We start from the raw sequence: 17,750 nt of genomic DNA, 5'->3' as shown, positions 1-17,750 counted from the left end.
GTGTGTGAACAGTTAAATTGATTGGAAAATCATAAATAGGAAAAAACATATTTCCAAGTAATGAGTAAAAAACATGTTTATTATTTTCGTTGTTGTTGTTATAATTGTAAGGCTATGTTTTGGCTACATTGTGGTCTAGTCTGACAGTATCTACTTTAAAAGGTGGCTATTGAAAGAGTTCTTTATTAATCCATAAAATTTGAATTGTTTTATTTTATTATGACAAGTTTTTACATCAGTGTTTTCAAAAGGGAAAACTGTCCCCACGTGGCCAACCATGAAAGAAATAGACACAATAGCTTTGACACTTGCAAGCCATGCCTTTTTAGAAGCAAAGAAACACTGATGTATATTATATAAATGTATAACGGTCCACATAAACAGTAGACAAAACCTGTGCATTTAAAAAAATACTTTTTCATCTTGAAATGTGGCTTGGCTAGAATGACAGGTCACATGGGTCTGATGTTTTTCCAGAAGGGTCCTACCTGAGCATCATCACTTATGACCGCCGTGACATCCCAGTCTCCCCTAAAGGCTGAATCACAAAGGCCCTATGTTGAAATATTTGAAGTGCTTTATGTTTACAGGCTGAACGTCTTAAAATGTTTGAAAAGTAGCAAAGCTCTTCATATAACACTATGAGCAATACTGCCCTACAAAGGCAAAGTGCAGTAACAACACAAACACTGAAACCTTTGAACACCACCAGCCAGTAACTACCCATTTTACACTATTGTTTCTCTGAAACGGGACAGAATTGAACCAGGAGACTGTTTAGTTAATGCACTTTGCAGGGCAGCATATATTTATAAGTTTGAATCAAATCCACATGTGGAAGAGTTTCTGTGTGCGCGCGCGAGTGTTTCATCTGTAAACTATACGGCGACTCCTCCCACCAGCCTCAGTTACACAACAACATATGATAACAGTTAGTTAGTAAGTTAGTTAGTGGTCTAGCTGCAGAGGTAAGTCGTGTTGTTCTTTCGGGTTTTATAAAGTTATCCAAACTAACAGGTGCGTTCCTGTACGCGTGCATGCTTTCAAAAATATCATGAAGTCACGAACAGTGTTTGAATGATTGACATCTTACGACAACAAACACTGCAGTCTGACGCACACGACGTTCTGCTTCACCGCACACAGCACGTCACATTTAAAAGCAGCACTCCGACACCTTCCTCAAACTCTTGCGTTCATTCGACAGGCTGTGATGGAGCTGAAAGACAAAGTGGCTCTGGTGACCGGAGGAGCTCAGGGTTTGGGCAGAAGCTTTGTTGAAATACTTCTCAAAAACGGTGCAAAGGTAAATAGGCTGTTATATCCCTTTATATGCAGTGTTTTCATTCACCTCTGTTTCCTCAATGTGCAAGAGTTCAGGGAGCACTAAGCCATATGTCACACAGGAGCAACAGTACAGTGATGATACAAAGTTACTAGTTTTAACAAAAGCCAGACTAATACTTGTGGAGAGATGGTTAGTGTACGTCACGTGTATTTTTCACGTTTTTAAATGTTGTTTAATAATGTTTTATGCTTTATCACGCTTTTGTCTTTATCGTACAACTCTTATGAAACTGTGGTAAAAAAGCAGTCCCCCCCATAAGACTTTTTTGGGGGGGTTTGTCTCGCAATATAAAATGTTTACAAAATACACAATATATTTGATCATAATATGCATAACTGTATTCTATTTATTAAAAACAAGCTTATATAAAAGAACAGGCTTCTTGTACTGTATTTTGGATCAACTGGTAGGCTTGGTGAACACAGAAATGACTTTTGAACAGTTGTGTACGTGTTAACATAATAATTCTAGCATTATTTACCAATGTACTACTTTCCCTGAATCAACTGGATTGACACTTTGTGATAATAATGTTTGTTCCGAAAGACTTGTTTAAATGCAACTAGTTTATTAGATATTAAATATATATTTGTGACAAGAAGACCGGCGGTCAGTCTGTGTGTTAGTGTTGTGGGGATTTTTCAGGCAGTTTACATAGTTACGTCCGGTTGGTGTCGGCAAGGGCAGCGAGTCTGTCAGCCAGCAGACTATTCAACAATTTCAGTCCCAAATTCTGCTTATCCAGGAACTAACTGTGGCTATCGATGTGTCAATCCTAGATACGCAGATTCAATTCCCGTATGTGGTCGTTGGTCTTAGCAGCATGAAAACAAGTTTTATCACATTCTGAAAGGATTATATATAGCACAGAAACCGAACAACGAGCACTCCCTTTATAATCACCAAAAAGCTGTCAATCATCTCTAGCACCCCAGGCCTAATAATAATTTAAGCGAGGGATAATAAAACCCAGACATGCGTTGATTAATATAGTGAAAAGATATATAGAGAAAATAACCCCTCAAAAAAGTAGACGCTTCTCTTCCTGACTGCGAGTGAGTGAGAGGTTTATTGTTCTCCATCTTTAGATGACGTTAGTTTTACTGGAGACGCTGATTAAGCAGTCATGTCAGTGATGTCCTATGCTTGGTGGTCTTTGGACGTAGGGCGGGCGTTTAAGATTTAGAGACACATGACAACCAGCCCATAAACAAACTTCATATAAATTATTGTAAAATAATTTTACCATATTTACCATATCCATTGCATGATGAAAATGTTTCATTATCATTTTAACTCAAATAAAATGATCAGAGATACCCCCCTAAGTCTATTTTTTACTTCTTATGGGGGTCCCTAAAGCCTTATGGGGGATCCCAGAACCCCCCAGCCCCCCTTCAATTCGAGCACTGTATTAAAGCGTAGTTTAGCTATAGTAAACATGTTTTATTTCTAGTAAAACCCCAAATCTATCATGATCTCATTATAACCACGTCTTATCATTTGTATTTGTAGTAAAACGTATGGTATTCTGTTTGCCAAAAGGTAAAAAGCATAAAAATGTAAAAGCAATAAAACTTTTTTTTAACAGTTAAAGTAATAATAGAAAGTTGGAACACATGCTGGTGTGATATATAGTGCGATCTTTTGTTTATAAAGGCATTGTATTATATATTGTATACATTTGTGGTGTTTAAAATACATTTAGATGATGGTGGTCTATTTGTTTTGAACGTCTCCCATGTCTATCTGGAATACTTACATCTCCCCTTAAAAAGTGTTATGAACTGTACAATTTCTCTTTTTTTTTAAACAAATATACACTGATTGAAATCTAAAGCATTTCATCAAACGCAGTTTTAACACATAATGTTTCAAACATTACTTTCCTTTGCATTCAGCAGATGCTTTTATCCAAAGTGATTTACATTATACTAAACATTTGTATAGTATGTGCAATCCCTGGGATCAAACCCAAGACCTTGGCGTTGCTAACACCATGCTCTAACCACTGAACCACGGGAAAGCTCTGAAACATCAGAACTCACCCTGCGTTGCAATCCGCATACTATCCGTCCTAATAGTATTCGGAAGTAGAATTAGTACGTCCCAAATCCTAGTATGTTGAAAAGAGTATGCAAAGATTCCCGGGTGGTCTACTACTTCCGGTAGTTATTCAAAGTGCAGACATATGCAAACTCTGATGGCTGATATTACCCACAACTCACAGCGAGTGGTGCTCCACTGCATTAATAAATTATACAACTGATGCGTCACTAAATATCAAATGTAAGTATACAGTAAGCATTACGTACAAAATAATGAAAGAAGATCTGCATTTTGATGTGTGTGACAGTTATTGGCCACAATGTTGTCTAGGCCACTTCCGCTTCCTGTTAGTATGTACCAGCTTGTGCTATCTATTTTGCCATGCACTCAAATGTACCTACTATTCCAACACAAAAACAGTACCTACTATAGTATAAATTGTAACACACATGTAACTGAAGTTGCGATTGACGACTTTTCTATATCGTGATTATGTATATCCGAGTGAAAATTAGAAAAATTGTGGGAGGCGGGGCTTTTATTTTGCCCTTCCCTTTTTTATTGATTTGTTGTAAGTTGGGCCTGGAGGGAAGGCTTAAAATGCCTGGCTATTCGACAGTCAGTATAGTCCTTCCCCTTTTTTGTTGCCGACGTCATGCGGCGATGAGTTGTTGTCGAGAGGGGGGAGGAGCTTAATGTTTTTGATTAAAGATTACAAGTGCAAATGAATTGAATAAAAATAAGGGTGCGCACGGATAAATCATTTATAATAATCACTGCAACCCAGCGTGAAACACTTCGAACTTTCCTGTTTGATTTCATGGTGACTTTAAAAATGAAGGTGCTTCAAGATGCCATAGAAGAACCTTTTTTTGTCTAGATGGTTCCATAAAGAACCTTTAACATCCGAAAGAAGCTTTCTGTTTCACAAAAGGTTCTTTGTGGCGATTAAGGGTCTTCAGATTATAAAAAGGTAAGAAAGAGATGATCCTTTAAAGTACCTTTGACTGAATGGTTCTTTGTGGAACCAAAAATGCATGCCATCGCTGTGAAGAACCTTTAAGCACCTTTATTTTTAAGAGTGCAGGTCATCCACTATAATGTACTGTAGCCTGTCCAACTGTTTACTGACTCGTTTTATATTACAGGTGGCTTTCATTGACGTGAATGAATCACTGGGAAATGAGTTAAAGGTCACACTTAACCAAGAATATGGCGCAGACAGGACTGAATTTTACACTGCTGATGTCACATCAGAGCAGCAATTTAAAGGTGTTGTATGCATATAATAAATAAACTAATCTGTCCTTAATGTAAAAACTGAATGAGAGGAACAGCTTCATATTTTCCTTTGCAGGAGTTTTTCAAAAAGTTGTGGAAAAATACGGCCACATAGACATCGTGTGCAATAATGCAGGGATCATCAATGAAAATGACTGGGAGAAAGCTATTGCAATAAACCTGGTACGAGGTGTCTGTCTGTCTGTCTGTCTTTCTGTGTCGGTGTCGCTCTGTCTGGGAACCTGATTTTTGGTGATGTGATCATTGCAGGGTGGAGTGATAAGAGGAACCTATCTGGCTCTAGAACATATGAAGAAGGATAAAGGTGGAAAGGGAGGAGTCATTGTCAATGTTGCATCTTTGGCAGGTTTGTTAAACAATTTGAAAGAACTTCACAAACAGAACAGATTAAAAATGGATTTAAAAACAAAAATGTCATTCGTAAGTATTCTTTGCATATCGTCCGCAGGTCTGGGACCTCTGTTGCCAACGCCCGTCTACACAGCGACTAAACATGGTGTGGTGGGGTTCACCCGGGCTATGGCAGTATGTATATTAATTGTATTTTTTCAAAATTGTATTGTAGAAGTACACTGAGTTATGAATAATGTGGCGCACCCCTTGCTGTGCCGACAGGGAGTTTCCACACTGGCCAACTACGGGGTGCGGATCAACGTTCTCTGTCCAGGTTTCGTGAACACCAACCTTGTGACTTTATTTAGTTCAGAGGAGCACGTTGGAAGGTTTTTACACTTGAGGAATTTGTCGGAGAAGATCATGGAGCAGTACGGTGTTATGGAGTGAGTTGACTCTTGCATGTAGACACCTTCACTTTCAAAGTTGCTTGTTGAACCCTACTGCAGTCTTTGTTTGTATATCTGATGATTCTTGTACATTCATGCTTCATTTGCAGGACTGACAATGTGGCCAAGGCCTTTCTTGTTCTTGTGAAAGATGAGACCAAGAATGGAGAAGCTCTGATGGTTCACATTGATGGTGCTGCGTTTTATTCTTTCCCTAAACAAGTCAAGGATTTTCCGTCTACCAAAGTCAACCTATAGTAGCCAATCCGCTTCTTCCTCACCATTGCCTTTTGTTTATGTGCCAATTTATAATGGTTTAAGCTAGGGATGCATGATAATATCGGCCATATCGGTATCAGCCAATAAATGTACATTTTTAATGTTATCGTTTTATAATTTTACCAGGATTGTTTCAATGTTAAAGAATCTTTAACTACTGAAAGCTTGGTACATGATTTTTGAAGAAAACTATCCTATTTACCTTGTTTTCTGTAGTCAATGTTTTAAAATAAAAGCAGTAGTCTGCTTTTTGCCTTTTGTCTTAGGCTCAGAGAAAAAGATACTATATATTGGTTATCGGCATCCAATGTTGAAGAGTTTCTGGTTACCGTTTTCAGACTAAATTTACATATTGTGCATCCCTAATTTTATTAAAGTGGATTTATACTGATTTCATTCTGTGGCTTGAATATTTAGCCCTGACTTCCAGTTACATTGATATAAATTGATCTAACGTTGCTTGTACTAATCTCATTATCTTGTAATATTAGCATTTGTGTGGTGTTTTGATAAATACTTTACTAGTTGAAAATTACTCGTTGAGATCCCTAGAGCGTTTTAATACATAATAGATTTTACAGTATAACAAGTGCTGATTTTACAGAACTGTGTTTGCTTATATGTCAAGCACCCCAAAGCCGCCTGTAATCCACAACAGCGGGCGTAACATTAAAGGTCCAGTTTGTCGTTTTTTGGAGGATCTATATTGACCAAAATGCAAAAAAATAAAATATTCTTGGATAAATTCCTTGCATGATATGATGCATATCTTACTTTAATCTCACAAATGTAAAAGACTGAACAAGACAGAATTTCAGGTTAAAGTCAAGCACAGCAAGGAGTTTGACCTCTTGAGTAAAGACATACATCACAAGAAATCTGTTATCAACATCTGATGTTCAAAAGGTTAACTTCAATAATTTGAACTTTGTGCGTGAGCATGAGTTTAATGTTGAGCAATGCGTTTAACACGTTTCTGTACAAGCTTTGAATATTTCTGTTTCTAAATAGAGAAAAATACTGTTAATCGTGCACTTTGTCATACTATTCATATGATATCGTTCCTAAAATAGCCTGTATTGTAAAATCATTACTTGAATGATATTTAGATAGTGAATGTTCTCAGAATCAGTTGCATATTTTTGATATGAGTTAATAGATTAAATAGGACCAGGACCATGACTTTATTCTTATCCAAAATAACTTATCTACACAGCAACAAATGATACAGCAGGTTTTTCACCGCTTTGGGTCTTTCTTTGGAAGACAAACAACATTCATTATTAAAACCTTGTTGTGAATAATGTGGCAGCCAAATGACAATATGAACTACAGATAAAAACTTAACTTTAATATCAAAATGTTGTAACGCTGTTTAAGTACTTTATTATAATGATAATGTGACATTCACTTGATAAAATATTGTATAATACTATAGTTAGTGAAGCCTACAGCAGCCATTCAGCTTCTATCACTGCCACACCGTCTGTGCTGATGTCATATCAAATTTATATCATCAAAATAACATTGTTTCGACCATTAGGAAACATTTCCTTTGATGACAGTTTGTATTTCAGCTGTCACGGACTGAAGATCGATGTTTACATATATAACAGTAACTCCTTGTGCGCTAGAAGGAAGATTTACCATTACAAACATTCGCTTATATTTGAATAATGACCTGGAAACTGCACTGAATATCATATTACTCTAAACAAACTCATTCAGTTTGCTTTCTTTTGTGAAGTGTATTTTCAGACGTAGGTTTTCTTTTACAAATTAAGATTTTTAGTGTCTTCAGACATTTACAACATTGTTTCCACTAAGAATACGAAACACTTGGATGACAATTTAAAATAACAGAAAGCAACCATCAGCAAATTATTTTAAAATTATAGGGACAGTCACAATTTATTCTTTTATTTTGCTATTATAAAACTGCATGATCCAAAAAAACTACAATGTGGAGAATTATTCATAACAGACTCTGTTATTGATCACTAAACTGTGCTATAGGCTTAAAACAACTATTTGCATTTAAAATAGCAAACTTCTGTTATTATTTTCTCATCTTAAAGGGATACTTCACCCAAAAATGAACATTCTGTCATCATTTGCTGACCTTCGAGTTGTTCCAAATCTCTATACATTTCTTTGTTCTGATAAACACAGAGAGAGATATTTGGAAGAATGCTTACAACCAAACAGATCTCAACACCCATCAAAAGTGCCCCAGAACTGTTTGCTGTCCTACATTCTTCACAATGTCCTCTTGATAAAGTATGAGAATCAATGAGTGTTGAGATCTGTTTGGTTAAAAGCATTCTTCAGAACAAATACATTTATACACATTTGGAACAACTCAAAGGTCAGTAAATGGTTAGGGTGAAATATCACTTTATTGTGGCTCAACCATGAAAGTTTCCATGAAACATTACTTTTAAAAAAATAAACAGAATGTGGACTAAAGAATGTAAATACAATACAATTGTCTTCAAAGTCCATCTGACTGTTCCAAGTCTTCTGAAGTCATATGATATCTTGCAGTACTCATAAACCGGGAAGTCATTGATCACTGCATATCTATCCCTCAAAGTGAGATGCCAAGACCCGATGAGTGGGCTTCAGGAATGTATTATTCAGTGGATCAAGAAATTTATTGAAAAGATACACTTTAAATAAACATGACAACACTGGAAAACAAACGTTCATGCCGTATCATAATAAACACTTCGTGTTTTCAGTCGCTTCCACTGTCACTGTCATCGTCCTGCTCATCATCTTCCTCTCCTTTATCATTTTCCTCATTTGTTTCCAACAGTCCAGCAAAGAAATTCTGTCCGGTATCAAAAGCTTTATTACTTAAAGCTTTGAGGCGTCCGTCTTTCTTCTTTCTGCGCCGATAATCATTAACCGTTATGTCAGGAATGCTGGAGATGTCCCAGAATTTGATCAGCTGGTCATGAGCACAGCTGGCCAGAAACTGTGTGTCTCTCGAGGGTGTGATGTCCTCGATGGGCTCACCGACGTGCTGTCCGATGCTGCCCACCACACGGTTGGGAAAGACACTCACAGCTCTGCAGAATGAAAGTAAATTATATTTATTTTTACAATACAAATATATTATTTTAAAGAAATCATGTTTTATTAAAGTAGAAACGTTTATAACAACATTTGGACAGCTTTCACAATGACACATTTGTGTCATACACAATTAAAAAAGACATGAGGGGGTTTTTGCAGGGTGAACTATCCCTTTAAAGTAATAGCACATATTTTCTTGATTTAAAGGGATAGCTCACCCATAAACGAAAAGTCTGTTATCGTTTACTCGTCCTTAAGATGATCCAAACCTATTTAAATGTATAAAAGACGTTTATACAGGTTTGGAACAACCCGAGTGTCAGTAAATGACAGAATATTTGGGTGAACTGTCCCTTTAAGGTATTATTCGTGTCCAAACAGGATCGGTGGAAGATGAGTCACACACCCAAGTTAATGCATAGTATGAGCAACACCAATAAAGCTTGCCCTCGCACGCTGAAGTTGAATGTTTTATCTTAAGTTATTAGTCTTGTTCAATCATGCAAGTAATGAAATGATGTGGACATAATCATGCTTTTAGGTTTAGTTTTACCTGATAACACCGTCCATAGAGGCAGCACACAGTATGCTGTCTGTTATGGGAACGATACAATCCACAGACTCTGCCTGAATATCAAAACTGTCACTGCTGGCCCCAAAACCATCCCAGTTGAAGATGTGTAATGAGCCCTCGGTGGAGCCACACACAACCTTACGACCTCTCTGTGCGTCAAAGAAAATCAGATCGTATGCATGCTGATAGCAATAAAAGCAAGATGCCAGTTACAATGACAGATCATCGCTTCACACTTACTTTCATTATTGAAACTGAGGTCAGATCTCCAACTTGGTCTTCGGAAAGCAGTTCAAATCGTCGTCTCTTGATATTAAACACACCTAAAGTTCCATCACCGCTGGGGTTAAAAACACACAACCATCATAAACGAACATAATAACATCACGTTATATAAACGGTGGATATAACGCTGGATTTGGAGATCGCTCCAGCACTAAAAGACTCTGGACATGAACCGATCATTTATGAATCCATTTATTTGTATTAATGGTACCTGGATGTAAGCAATATCCTCTTGGCCTCGTCAACAGCGATATCGCTGATATAATCTTCATGGTGCTTCAGATCCATGAATGATGTTCCTTTCCTCAGGTCCCAAACCTTCACCGTTCCCTCATCGTCACCTGTGGCGAAAATATTCTCATCCACCAACCGCAGGGCATTGATGGAGACCCTCCAAACAAAAACAAGACTACGTTAACCACAGCGGGACAAGTATGTCGGATAAGAAGACCGTGTAACAAATGCAACTAATTGCCCAACACTTTACTACAAGTGATTCAGATGATGTGACTGGACAATATTGGGGGAAAAGAAGTAACAGAAGGAGGAATGTCTGGTACTTGTGAGCTTTCGGGATGCGGGTCACCAGTTTTCCAGCCTCCACATCCATAATGTGAACCGCCTTGTCTTTGGAAACGCTGAATAATTCTGAAAACACAGCGCAGAGAAATGGCACGATATCGGTTGGGTTGGATCGGATCGATATTTCAGAATTGCCGTTGATGTTATAGAGCACAAACTGATCGATTTCTCCTCGACTCAACCAAACGTTTACTTACTCTGTCCATCGCTGGAGAAAACAACTTTCCTGCAGGATTTGAGGTGATGTCCCGACGACCACAGCTCTTTATTCTCTCCTTCAGTGCACGAGTACGAATATCTGCAAAGGAATGATCGCAAATGAAAAGGATATTTGATATTTTTTAGTTCTCAGTCAGAAAATATGGGATTTAAAAAAACGTTTTTAGTAAATAAATAAAATAATTTTAGAAGAAAATAAATTATAAATTCAATGATATCACGGGAAGATATTATAATACAGTATTCATTATTTTTAACACATTTATTATATGAAGAGTGATCACATATACACGTTCTTACTGTGCACTATAATGTTTTGCGCAATAAAAACAAAACAAAAATATCATTTTGGAACTAAACTCTGTATATGTACATTCCTGTATTTCTGTGACCCTCAACATAAAATGCTTGAGCAAACACGTGATGTTGATATGAGAGAGACCTCTTACAGGTATATATCTCCATCGATATCTCCAGCCGCAAGGATGTCTTGGCTGGGATGGAAGGCGACTGTGATGCCAATCGCCTCTAGTTTGATGTCCTCTGGTGTTTGTCGTATCTTTGGCGCTTTGGGTTCTTCTGCGGTCTCCTCCTAAAAAACACGAAACCTCATTCGATGATGAACATCAAACAGCAGACAAGCAGCGGTGCATTCGCGTTCTTCAATAGATCCCGGACAGTCGGGCTTATCGCTTTACTTCAACCAAAAACTAACAAGGAACAGCTGTTAGCAAATAACGTATAGTTTACAAGTACATTCGGTTATATAAACTGTAACTTAATGGCTGTTTTGTCATACTTCACACGAATCCTCGTGCTCTGAGGGAGTCGCCATCTTTGTTGTAGGCTTAAGAATTCACTTCCGGGACACGAGGTGACGCGGACAGATGATGTTTGTTTGTTTGTTTGTTTGTTTAAATACAGTGTTTTAAACAGTTTAAACACGACTTATGTATTTGTTTGTATGTATGTATGATAAAACAGTAAAATCCATAAATGAACATGCATTCAAATGCAACTTAAACCACATTTTTAACGGTCTACTTTCATATACAAAAATATAATTTGAAATCATTGTTTTTATACTAAATATATGGATGATAATATGACACAATAGGCTACTTTAAACGTGCGTGTTTTATTGAGGTTTTCATGTAGCCATCGCGTCAAACTGATGCTTATGTAATACATAAACGCAATATATTTGACTGAGCAATTTTCTTCTTTACATTAACAGAACACGGTGTTCATTTACTTATTTATTTGTCATATCAGAAAGAAATCCGGTCCAAATGTGCATTGAGCGCGTGTGGTTTCATTATTCGTCCACTAGATGTCAGCACAGCACACATTAGACGTGACCTGCTTTATCATCACGTCTGCATGTGTCCTCGTGCTATTAGATTTCACAAGCACAGGCTTTAACTTTATTTATAAAAAATACAATTAGTAAATTCCATTTGTAGCCATTGTTTAAGACGTTAAGTACCCTGACATGTTGGAATACATCATTTGGACGTACACGTACCATGTTATTCTGTGAAATAACCTGCAAAAGCAGTTTTTGTGGCTTAAACTAAAGTGGTTTTACCATCTGACTTTCTCGCACTCTGTACTATAAAGTTCAAAGGTCATTCTCAACAGCAGATCTGTACTGAGAAGGCCTATACGGTGTTATAAACAAGACGCGCATTAAACAATTCCCACCACACAACATAACTTCGAGTATATTCAACACACGCGATTGCATGCCTGCACCTTCAAGACAACATGTTGTCGTGCGGCTTGCTTGAGAAAGATCAAATCCCACATAGCCTGAAGCATCTCAGGCAAAGAAAAAAAGGCTCGTCTCCATCCTTAATTTGTTTAGAAACATTTCCTCAACACCTCAGAGTGAGTCCCTGAAGATTTCTCCCACCGAACACACCCCATAGTGCCGGAGAAGTGTGGGACCCGCTAGGTGTCTCGCCTGTGGCACATTCTACCCTTTCGCGTTTGAATGTCAAGACTTTCCATGCAGAAAATTGATTCCCAATGATGCTATCGAGCAGGCAGGTCATTCAAGAGAGAAGAAAATAATATGATGCCCCAAAACAATGAGATGAAACCAAAATGCTGAAGATAAAGGATTGTCATGAAATTAAGAAAATGGGGGAAATCGATCATAGGGCGTGAAGCCGATATAAGGGCACTCGATGGGTATGAACAGCTTTACATAGGGACACCTTTACACGGGAGGCCTAAGGTATTCATGTGTGATGATTATACAATTAACAAAACACTCAATTTAACATGCAATGCATATTTATTTCAAATAAGTTCAAATCATTTTGGGGTATTTTTACAATCGATTGCGTTAAGAAACTTTAATTCTAGACTGCAAGAAAAAACATTTAATTCATGTTTTTAATACAATTACATAAACATTCTCTAAACAAATTGTTTAGCATCTGTATCAGTTTTTGACGATTCTTTTGAATCTGGATTATTTTGATCAAAGAGCATTTTATAATGGGGTAGGAAAATATTAATTTTACAGTTATATTTTGCTAGGCATTATATTGACACAATTCAGATAGATGTCTCTTTATTGTATATATGATCTTGCATCATTTTCATTCGTGAATAGTTTGATAAATAAAAAAAACTCTTCCTTGTTTACTCACCTGCACGATTTGATATCTTTCTTCTGCTGAACACACAAAAAAATATTTTGAAGAATGTTGGTAACCAAACAAAATTGGACCCCATTGACCTCCATTGTATGGACACTTCAATTTAAAATATCTTCTTATGTGAGAGAGAGAGAGAGAGTTTATACGTTATTTTAAGGATGATAATTGTATTGAAAAACACGACAAACAAAAGAAATAAAGTTGATATCGAATTCGTTTTTTGTTTAATTATATTAAAATGGATTTCTTGTTGTTGTGTTTTCTGAGAAATTCTGAATTGAATGAATTTCTATTGTTCATCTTCATCTGCACGACGTTGTCTGCTCTATTCAAACCTGGGATGTGAAAATAGGAAAACACACATTTTGTGTTCTCGTCCCGCACAATCATGCATCCTGAAAACAAACAACACAAAGACTACACTATATATATATATACAGTATGTGACCCGCATCCTTCTCCGCCGACTCTAAACACTCATCTGTGATCCCGGTGGCCTAGCGGGATCAGCACACTTCCTCTGGTCTGGGACTAACCTGGGCCATGTGTTCAGCAGTAATTCTTCCCCTGCAGAAGGGGTAAATACCCTCAGCAGAGCCCCTATCAAATTCCACGGAAACAAAGACAGCGAGCGCAGTGAGGGAGGACTGCGCTCTCGCAGCCATAATGAGCCATCTGTTCAGCCGTGGCAGTGCAAAGCAAATGTCATCAAACTGTGTTCTTTCTCTCCTGCGTGGCAGGTAAACCCACTGACGTTTGATTCTGCCGTGCATCACTAATGTTGGATTCCAAGCGTCACAGTTTCTGTACCAGTCGCAGATTAAATTGGAATATCGAACAGACGTTTTCTCACAAAGCTGGAGTGTGGCTAACACATTTAAATGTATTTTCATGTACAGAGAGTCTTTTAAATAAATATTTAATGCCAGCAAGCATTTTTGTACGATACAAATAAAGCAAGACGCAGTTTTGCAACGTGTACAGATGAGATACAGAGAACTTGATTGGTGGGACGTCATGTTTACAGCACTCAGATATGAAATGCGTGCGGATGTGTTTGTCTTGCTTGCTTATGTATCTTTCGATCTGATGAAAACCATTCAGCTTCAGTAACCGAGTCTCATGAAAGGCAAAGTTGTGAACACATATGTACACAATTACTGAGAAAATGAGAACATCCCGTTTAAAAAAAGTAATCCGTTTACAATAAACACAACAAACAAAAATGACTAAGGGTATTTCAGCTGATGCAGACCAATGGCACGATCGTTTCGGCGGTGATGGGAACATATTTTTACTGAATCTTGGGCACTGCAGCGTGTTGGCCCGCTCAGAGCAGACACAGATTCAAAGCACGATATAATGACAGTGTTTTTGGGGAAACCATATGTTCTCCTCCATGGGCATTGGGAGAAGGAGTGATTATGAAGCTGGGAGGAATGGTGTGTGTGAAGGGGCTATTCCTCAGAGGGTGGGGTCCGAGCGCTTTCCAGGGGAGTTTCCTGGGCAACACGGTCCATCTTCTCTGCAGGATCGGAGCTGGCAGTTTCCACGGCGGCGCTTTCTTCCTCTGCCTGGTTTTGATCTGCTTCCGTGTTATTGGTCTGGTCAAAGCCAGCGCCCTCGGCCTGCGGGCCATCGCCGTCGTAGATGATGTCCTCTGGGTTGGGAGCGGGGGGACAGAATTCTTCGTCGGGCAGAAGCTGATGAAACACAGACTCGGCCTGCGAATAAACACGCAAAACACAAATGTAGAAACCATTATGATGTAACCATGAAAGTGAAAACTATAAAAGTTGAATTGAAAGGGTTGGGTGCAACATACTTATACAGTATCAGTATCTGCTTGTTTGAGATGTACCCAAAGCTTTGAATAGAATGTGACATGTCTTTTAGCCAAACACCACTGACCTAATGCAACAGTTCAATGCACCATGTAATGTTTTTTAATATACGAGAAGAATTCGAGTGGCCAAAGACTCTTCAAAGTGCACAGATGGCAAATTGCAGTAATCAGTTTGGGGTCAGAAAGCATTTAATAGTAATAAAGGAAAACTGCACCTCAATCACCACGAGTTGTTGGGGACACTGATCAAGAAACAAATCTTCTGCTCTCATGCAAAAACAAACTGCACCATTTAAATATGCCATACTGGAACTTCAAGCAGGACTGGGGGCGTATGAAATGAATTTTCTTTTGGCAGCAATAACACAAGATGGGTTTGGTGCACACGGGGATAAAAAAGTGCCCCATGTCCGCAGTTCAATATGTCACCAGATCCTTGAACCTACTTTTATACCAGAGGTCCTGGACATCATCTCCAGATACATGGCATCATGTTTTATAACAAATACCAACAAATAAAAAAATAAAACCTGACTTGCTCTGCTAGAAATATTATAATGGTCTTGGTCCATCAGCACACTGGTTCATAATAAACATCAAAATCAACAAAAGATGTGTCAATGAACACAAAATCAAGATCCTGCCGTAGCCATCCCAGTTCCCTGATCTGAACACCATAGAAAATGAACAGGATGAACTGAAGAAAAGAGAGAACCAACATTTGAAGGATCTTACGAGATTCTGTATGAAGGAATGGACTCTCCATACATTCTCAAACCTCGTCAGACATCAAAGAAAAGACTCCGAGCTGTTTTTCATTGCAATTGGGGGTTTTGCAGGTAGTTTTGAAGGGTGCCAATAATTGTGACCAGTGTGTATTAGAGATACACATAATGTGACTTTAATGAAATGTTGGAATATTGTAGATTTGTTTGTGTAAAAGATCAAAAAGAGAAACAAAGCAGATTTATTTTCACAGCCTTCTTTGTTCATATTTTCCAAGGGTGCCATTATAAGTGGAGGGCACTGTGTATATATATATATACATATATTTGGCGTGATATAAAAATACAATTTGATGTCTGTTTAGTCCTATTACTTGTGCTGCCAACACGTGACCACATCAACATGTTTTTTGTGCTTCAAGCGCTTTGAGAAGTTCTCTCTTAGGGTTTAGCTTTCTTTCGTAATCTTTTCCTAAAGACCCTGTGAAATGAAAAAAATGAAAGTCCTATTGAAATTCTCCAGTGTTTATTATAAACAGATTATCAGTGTGGGTTATTCTCCTTTTAAAATTTGAATCTTCAATAAAATGACATTTCCTCCCAGAGATGGTTTTCCATATCAGATGACATAAATTAGACGACTTGGGCGGAGCTTTGGTTAACTCCTCCCCCAAACTGCAATTCTTCTGCCAGCGAAGAGTTCACAAAGTTCAATTAAAACCTAAATGTTGTCACTTCAACAGACCGTTTTGCAAGACATAAACAACACTGGTCCAGAAGTACTTCCTATATCAGTTTTACATCATTTTCTCAAATTAAATTGTGGTTTTGATTCAGTTCTACGTTTTCTGTTGGGTGTTCATGTATTTTGTTCATACAAATATTATTTGTGTAGTGCTACAAAAACAAAAAGGGAAGTCAATAACAAGTTGCATGGATAAAAAAACGGTGTCGAAAAATGTCTATTGAAATAAATGTTTGGGAAATAAACCTGTTATTTGAGTTTGAATCTTTCTTTTAAATGTTGTTCATCCTACTATTACACTACACTACTAATATAAAACTTGTATAATGTGAATTGTGTATAGTATTCATTGTATTGCATTGAATTGTCTCTGAAAACCAGGCTAAAGATCAGGCTTATTGTACTATTGCTCTTTGTATGACACATCGCTTATTGCTCCCTGAACTCTTTGTAAGTCGCTTTGGATAAAAGTGTCTGCTAAATGACTAAATGTAAATGTAAAGTCATTTTTTGTGATCTACTGTTTTCTACACTCTGAACCTTGTTATCTTAAATATCAACTGTGTTCGAACATGTCAAAAACTTCAATCATAGTGAAATCGATGCTTGAAATCCCCTTGACATCAGCCTTGATTTCACAGACCGCATCACATATTTACACACTGTTTTGAGATCGGTCACTAACATCATACTTTTCCAGATCAAATTCTAAAAGACTCGTCACAATACAGCGCTCGAGAGTTCTCTGATCCATAACACACATCCGATGTTTGCCTCCCTCTGCTGGACTCACCAGTTTGATGGAGTAGTCGCTGCCCAAACTGCTGTCAGGACCGGTGCACACGTGAACGTTGCTCGGCAGACTGTAGCTGCTGTTGTCCAGGTCAGACGTGTCCCTCATGTTGAAGTACATGACCCACAGCACTGAGGGCTTGCTGCTCTCCTCCGTACCTACGAACACAATTGTCAATCTCAATCGTTCTGTCATTTTGGTCTTTACACAAAACGTCTTGCATCTCTGATGTTTTACAATTGACACCATATTATAGAAATATATTGTTGGGTCTTGGAATAAGCTCTTGGATTATAAGAAACCAAGGACAGCGCGACATCATGACCAGACTCTAAAGAGACAAATCTGTCTTCATGTATTCACCATCATGTCATTCGAAACCTGTACATGGCTTTCTTTCTATCTTTCGAAATATATTTAGGCGCAAGCATCCTTTTAATTCAACCTGGAATATTTCTTGAA

At 37.8% G+C, this 17,750-nt stretch overlaps 3 protein-coding genes across 5 annotated transcripts in view; 1 reads left to right on the top strand and 2 right to left on the bottom strand.

The window, feature by feature from the left end:
* Nucleotides 1-658: 658 nt before the first annotated feature.
* On the top strand, nt 659-7,117 carry LOC306911332 (15-hydroxyprostaglandin dehydrogenase [NAD(+)]). Of its 2 annotated transcripts, XM_079486606.1 has the most exons (8): nt 659-968; nt 1,208-1,306; nt 4,546-4,669; nt 4,755-4,861; nt 4,949-5,045; nt 5,148-5,224; nt 5,315-5,478; nt 5,592-7,117. In XM_079486606.1, the coding sequence occupies exons 2-8, from the start codon at nt 1,214-1,216 to the stop codon at nt 5,737-5,739; spliced, it is 810 nt and encodes a 269-aa protein (XP_079342732.1). In that variant the 5' UTR covers nt 659-968; nt 1,208-1,213; the 3' UTR covers nt 5,740-7,117. The 2 variants fall into 2 exon arrangements, with proteins under 2 accessions (XP_079342732.1, XP_079342733.1); XM_079486607.1 differs by lacking the exon at nt 659-968 and having other exon boundaries at nt 1,129-1,306.
* wdr55 (WD repeat domain 55) lies at nt 7,092-11,387 on the bottom strand. 2 transcript variants are annotated; one of them, XR_013788248.1, is made up of 9 exons: nt 11,304-11,387; nt 10,954-11,096; nt 10,483-10,583; nt 10,264-10,351; nt 9,915-10,094; nt 9,659-9,758; nt 9,398-9,567; nt 8,095-8,837; nt 7,655-7,970 (listed from the first exon to the last, which is right to left on the bottom strand). XR_013788248.1 is itself a non-coding variant. In XM_079486605.1 (8 exons), exons 1-8 carry the CDS (start codon nt 11,337-11,339, stop codon nt 8,501-8,503), a joined length of 1,155 nt encoding a protein of 384 aa, XP_079342731.1. In that variant the 5' UTR covers nt 11,340-11,387; the 3' UTR covers nt 7,092-8,500. The 2 variants fall into 2 exon arrangements, 1 of the variants encoding a protein (XP_079342731.1); XM_079486605.1 differs by having other exon boundaries at nt 7,092-8,837.
* Nucleotides 11,388-12,793: 1,406 nt separating this feature from the next.
* The window catches only part of chm (CHM Rab escort protein), a 41,292-nt gene continuing 36,335 nt past the window's right edge, over nt 12,794-17,750 (bottom strand). Inside the window, exons 15-16 of the mRNA XM_079486689.1 lie at nt 17,289-17,446; nt 12,794-14,903 (exon numbers count right to left, since the gene is read on the bottom strand). Of these exons, the coding sequence (XP_079342815.1) occupies nt 14,637-14,903; nt 17,289-17,446 (425 nt within the window). The 3' untranslated portion in view covers nt 12,794-14,636. The remainder of the gene's footprint in view (nt 14,904-17,288; nt 17,447-17,750) is intronic.

This window comes from Barbatula barbatula, assembly GCF_947034865.1.
Source record: "Barbatula barbatula genome assembly, chromosome: 22".
NCBI classification, from domain to species: Eukaryota; Metazoa; Chordata; class Actinopteri; order Cypriniformes; family Nemacheilidae; genus Barbatula; species Barbatula barbatula.
The sequence above is the reverse complement of the archived record's forward strand: the minus strand, read 5'-3'. Positions and strand labels throughout refer to the sequence as shown.

Bases quoted from the DNA above. Each gene is read 5' to 3' on its own strand.
- LOC306911332 (XM_079486606.1), top strand. From the start codon at position 1,214: ATGGAGCTGAAAGACAAAGTGGCTCTGGTGACCGGAGGAGCTCAGGGT. The intron at 4,670-4,754 runs GTGTTGTATGCA...TTTCCTTTGCAG, and splicing joins ATCAGAGCAGCAATTTAAAG to GAGTTTTTCAAAAAGTTGTG. The intron at 5,046-5,147 runs GTTTGTTAAACA...TATCGTCCGCAG, and splicing joins CAATGTTGCATCTTTGGCAG to GTCTGGGACCTCTGTTGCCA.
- wdr55 (XM_079486605.1), bottom strand. From the start codon at position 11,339: ATGGCGACTCCCTCAGAGCACGAGGATTCGTGTGAA. The intron at 11,097-11,303 runs GTATGACAAAAC...CGTGTTTTTTAG, and splicing joins AGCACGAGGATTCGTGTGAA to GAGGAGACCGCAGAAGAACC. The intron at 8,838-9,397 runs GTAAAACTAAAC...TTCATTCTGCAG, and splicing joins TCTATGGACGGTGTTATCAG to AGCTGTGAGTGTCTTTCCCA.